General features: G+C 43.6%; 1 protein-coding gene across 1 annotated transcript; it reads right to left on the bottom strand.

The window, feature by feature from the left end:
• Window positions 1–193: 193 nt before the first annotated feature.
• LOC103366604 (leucine rich adaptor protein 1-like) lies at window positions 194–4,491 on the bottom strand. Its single transcript, XM_008294406.1, has 3 exons — window positions 4,160–4,491; window positions 3,585–3,769; window positions 194–982 (listed from the first exon to the last, which is right to left on the bottom strand). Exons 1-3 carry the CDS (start codon window positions 4,355–4,357, stop codon window positions 460–462), a joined length of 906 nt encoding a protein of 301 aa, XP_008292628.1. The 5' UTR covers window positions 4,358–4,491; the 3' UTR covers window positions 194–459.
• Between the last annotated feature and the right edge of the window lie 351 nt (window positions 4,492–4,842).

The following is a 4,842-nucleotide window of genomic DNA, read 5'->3' as shown; positions in this document are numbered from 1 at the left end:
GCACAACAAATAACTGACTTTGACCTGATCTTTTAAAAAAAGACAATCAAGTTAAAGTTATTGCAATTAAAAAAAAAAAGAAAAAAAAAAAGAAAAGAAAGACGACCCACTGAATAAAAAAACACAAAAAAACTAAATCTGATGCTTAAAATCTCTAAAGTTCAAGTGTAAAACATGCATCACATCACACAGAGCAACATAATATTGGTCATAATTCTAACTGAAGGTTTTGGTTAATTCTCCTTTAAAACTCCTTAAATATCAAATGAAGAAGTGATCAAACATCCTAAACAGAAGCTCTGACTGACCTGGACACAGACATTTATCACATTGTTCAGAGAGCATCCATCTCATTCTAACACACTGAGAGTCAAAGTGCTTTTTAAATCGCTGGCAGCTCACTGTTTAAGGTAACAGCTTTAAAGCAAAGATCATAAATCTAAAAGGCTTTATAGGAGATCATAAAAACGTCACGTCGTCCTGCGACTCCACCCAGCACCACTGAGCATCGTAGCCCAGTAAAGCCTTCTCTCTGCTGGCTTCCTCCGCCTCCTTATTGGACGGAGACTCTGAGAAGCCGTCCTGGGTTTGCTGAACTGTCTCTCCAGGGCGAACAAAACTCCCAGCATCCACTCTGGATTTCCTTTTGTTGGACCTGAGCAGGGCTCTCCTGATGGTGTTTGCACCACCTTCAATGCGCTGTGGCACCTCCGAGTCCAGCGGTTCTGACTTTGGTTCATCGGCACAAACCAAACTGTTGGCAGGATTTGATGACGCCCGACCGGAGCTCCTCTGTGCCGATCGACCGAGTTTAAACTCGGAGCTCTCGGGACTCGGAGGTCTCGCTCCACTGGACTCTGAATGGAGAACGTCAAAGTAGCTCATGTGGTTCGAGTCGGTGTGCGGTGGAGGCTGGTGGTCCGCCGAGTCCACGCTGCTGGTTTCGGTAAAATCCTGGAAGCACGTTGGACTCGGGCTTTCTCTGTGGGAGCAAGAGAGGAAATATTCAACCGCATGAGCCTCACACTGTAATGAAAAATACAAATTTTACAAATAATATCTCTAAAATAAATGTTTCTCCCCAAAACATATGACAGAAATATCAGCAAATTTATTATTTCTGCACTTTAAAAAATAATATCACCTCAAAAAATATAAAACGTTAGGTAGTTTTTTGTAATTGTATAGAAAAGTATGCAAAATTAACAACCAAACAGTATTTTAAGTATTCTAATAATGCAAAATTCCATTTATTTTTATGGAAAATGTACTTTATTATTTGCACTTGATTTTTTTCTGCTTCTTAAATCATATACGCATTTATGAAAAATGACATTAATTGCCTACGATATACTAACAAGTTAACATTTTTCCTCAAAATATCAATCTTATTAGTGTTTTTTAGTAATTCTGGACATGAATTAAGCATTTTTTTTCCCATGACATCCAGCAGAATGTATTGACAGGGATGCTCTGCTCTCTGAGTCTTTCAGGCATGTTGCCCCCTTAATCGGCCCTGCGGCAGCAGTGCAGCAGTCTTTGGGTGATACATGGACTTAACTGCATTAATTGTCCACACATGACAAGATTTGGACAGAAGTCCTTCCCGGGGAGTCCTCATTGTCTCCACACTCCTGCTGCTGGAGCTCATTATGTTCTCATGGCTGCTTATGTTTTTGTGCTTTGTCCCCAGATATTTACTTAAAGGCATTAGTGTTCGGTAGGCGTTGCTCTACAACAGGTCCTAACTTTGTTTTTCAGTTCCTTCTCAGGGAACTCTGTAGAATGATTTGTGAATAACTGATTGATACCGCATATGTTTATCTGAATAAGTAAATATATGCTATTCGGAATCAGTAGTGCTGTGTACTTTGTCTTCCAAAATGCAGCTGTTGTTTCACGATCTTGAGCTTTGATTGTAATAATTGAGGCCAAATCTGTAAATTAAATGGTTTCGGTGCAGAAACTTTAATTATGCCACTTTCTTTAAGGTGTTTGATGGTAATAATTCAGAAATAATCTCTAAAATAAGTGTTTCTCCCCAAAACGTATGACAGAAATGTTAGTAAATTTATTGTTTTTCACTTTTAAATTAGGATATAATCAATTGAATTTAACGTTTTTTTGTGGCGTAGCTGTTGCTGCCATTCATTCTTTTATTTTTAGTGTAAGATGAAAATGTTTGATTCAAACATGAGCTGTTTGGATGATTTTTTTTGCTAAAATGTCAGAATTTAAAGTTAACAGATAAAAGTTAGAGGAATACATTTACTAATTAGGGTCTGAGTATGAACAGTGCAGGAACCTTATTGGAACCGCTGTGACTGTTCTACTTTCTTTCTTCCATCCATCCATCATCTATACATCGCTTAATCCTCACCAGGGTGGTGAGGGGCTGGAGTCTATTCCAGCTGACTTAGGGCGAAGGCAGGGGACACCCTGGACAGGCAACCAGTCTATCACAGGGCTACACTTAGAGACAGACAACCAAGCACACTCACATTCACACCTACAGACAATTTAGAATCACCAATTAACCTCAACATGTTTTTGGACTGTGGGAGGAAGCCAGAGAACCCAGAGAGAACCCACGCTGCACGGGGAGAACATGGAGACTCCACACAGAAAGATCCCGGGTGTCCTCACTGGGACGCCAACCGGAGACCTTCTAGCTGCGAGGCAACGGTGCTAACCACCGCTCCACCTTACAGCCCCATCATACTTTCTTTTTCGCCAAAAACAAAAGTATTTTTGGGCCTAATCATGCTCGAAAACTCACCAAAATTTGTGAAAAATTTGATCCTTTAAAGCATGTTAATGGCAAAATGGCTCCACAGCGCCCCCTAGAAAACTTCAACAGAGTCCTGTCGGAAGCACGTGTGGCCTAAGAGCTACAAAATTCAGTAGGCATATGTAGCAGGTCTAGAGTACCCACATTCTGCACCCAACAGGAAGTCCGCCATTTTTGAAATACGGCGAGCATTTCCCTCATTTTCAAAATCTGTCTCCTCCTAGGGGGGATGTCGTACACACCTGAAACTGGGCCAGCACGTGTTCTTAAAACGCTCAACAAAAGTCTGACGGCGAGGAAATGCCGGCCTCGCAGCTTCAATTTCGTTTTGAATCTTTTTTGGGGAGCAAGCTTCAGATGTTGCAGCATCAGTTAGTTGTGTTGAACCTGAATGACTTCTAGCAAAAATGTAGGTTTACTAAAGAGAGACATAAACTACTTTTGAAATGCGACAGGCCTCAAAAATGTTCAATTTGTGGATGTTTGCAAAAAGAGACTATTAAAAAACTCAGTCTTACATTTAAAAGCCTCTTCTGACTGATTCTTACAGCAGCTTGTATCATATTGTATGAACAGTTTTGTTTCATCCTCACATACGTCCGACAGATGGATGAGTTTTAGTAAAGTCTGCAAACATGTTGCGCTTCTGGACTTTTCTTATGCTGATAATTGTTCTGCAATGCAAATTCCTCTACAGATACTGAAGATTCACCTCCACTGACTTTATATTTAGCTTAAAAATACTGTTTGATTCAACCAGGCTCCTGCACACCCGACACACTCACAGCTCTACCTGCAGGGAGACATGGAGGGCCAGTGCTCCTCCACGGTCACCAGGCTGCTCAGGCTCCCCGTCAAGCTGCTGCCTCGGCTGGCGAAGGCCCCCCTCTCCTCCATCAGCCAGCGCATGGCCTCGATGCCCTCGTGCACGGCCACCAGCTGACGGAGAATCCTCACGTCGGCCGAGCGGAGCCACCTCTGAGGGGGGAAGGAGTTAGGCCAGATAAATGTCAGGTGTGTGTGTTTGGAGAGCTGAGAGAGGAGCTCTGCTTGTGTGACTACAATGCATGAATGAAGAGAATTGAGAGGAATGAGGGAGGAGCAAAGGTCAGAGATGAAGGGAGGTGAATGAGAGGAGACAGAAGAGAGGTGTGGAGACAGGGTCTGTCATTAGAAATAAAAAATGAGCAGGTGAAGTGTGTCAGGAAGGAACTTTTGGCATTTGGCAGAAACATGTGAGCAGAATAAATAGAGGAGCTAAAAACAAGTTGTGCAAGTTGTGCTATTGGACACGAGGCAGCTGCTCCACAAAACAAGGAAACGCGCAGAAAGGTCTTGTTTTATATGAGAAACAACAGAAATCGTTACCATCTCTTGCTTCAAGTTGTCGATTTTGTCAGAGAAGCTGTCAGCAGATCTCCGGTCTCCTCTGTCCGCCTCATGGTCTTCACAGTCCGCAGCATCCTTCATCCAGATCAGAAGACTCTCCGGTGTTTTCCTGCCAATCTTAGACTCCAGCTCCTTTAAATCTGGGAAGGAGTCGTTGAGGATTTCCTCTGCTGCCATGCCGGCTGATCTCTCCAAAGTATCCGAGAACAGTTTGTGCGTAAATACGCTCAAGCTCTCCAACTACCACTGAGAGATACCAGACCCCCTCCACCCCCCCAGCAGCGAAAAAAAAGAGTCACACCAACCCCTCCACACACTCCAAACAGAGCCCATGCGTTGTGTTCCTGAACGCTCCACGGTTATAGGTGCCCAAGAATGACAAAGTTGTCGCAGAAGCGCGGAGCGAGCCGTGAAAACGCTGGAAGTGCGCGCGAACAAATCATGTTTGGCCGCTGGCTGCTGTCACCATTGAGGTATTGCTGGTATGTAAAAGCCGGAACATGATGCTGGAAAGTGGAAGTTGCTCTTTGTGTAGTCGTCAAAACAATGGTGGGAGTTTCAGAGCGGCGCGGTCACATGGAGGCTTCCTGACACCTGCGCGCAGCGGAGCGCAAAGGATCCGATCTGAACACAGCAAACCACGTTGATCAGAGGCTCATCAG

Source organism: Stegastes partitus, unplaced genomic scaffold, assembly GCF_000690725.1.
Source record: "Stegastes partitus isolate 25-593 unplaced genomic scaffold, Stegastes_partitus-1.0.2 Scaffold0, whole genome shotgun sequence".
Lineage (NCBI taxonomy): Eukaryota > Metazoa > Chordata > Actinopteri > Pomacentridae > Stegastes > Stegastes partitus.
The sequence above is the reverse complement of the archived record's forward strand: the minus strand, read 5'-3'. Positions and strand labels throughout refer to the sequence as shown.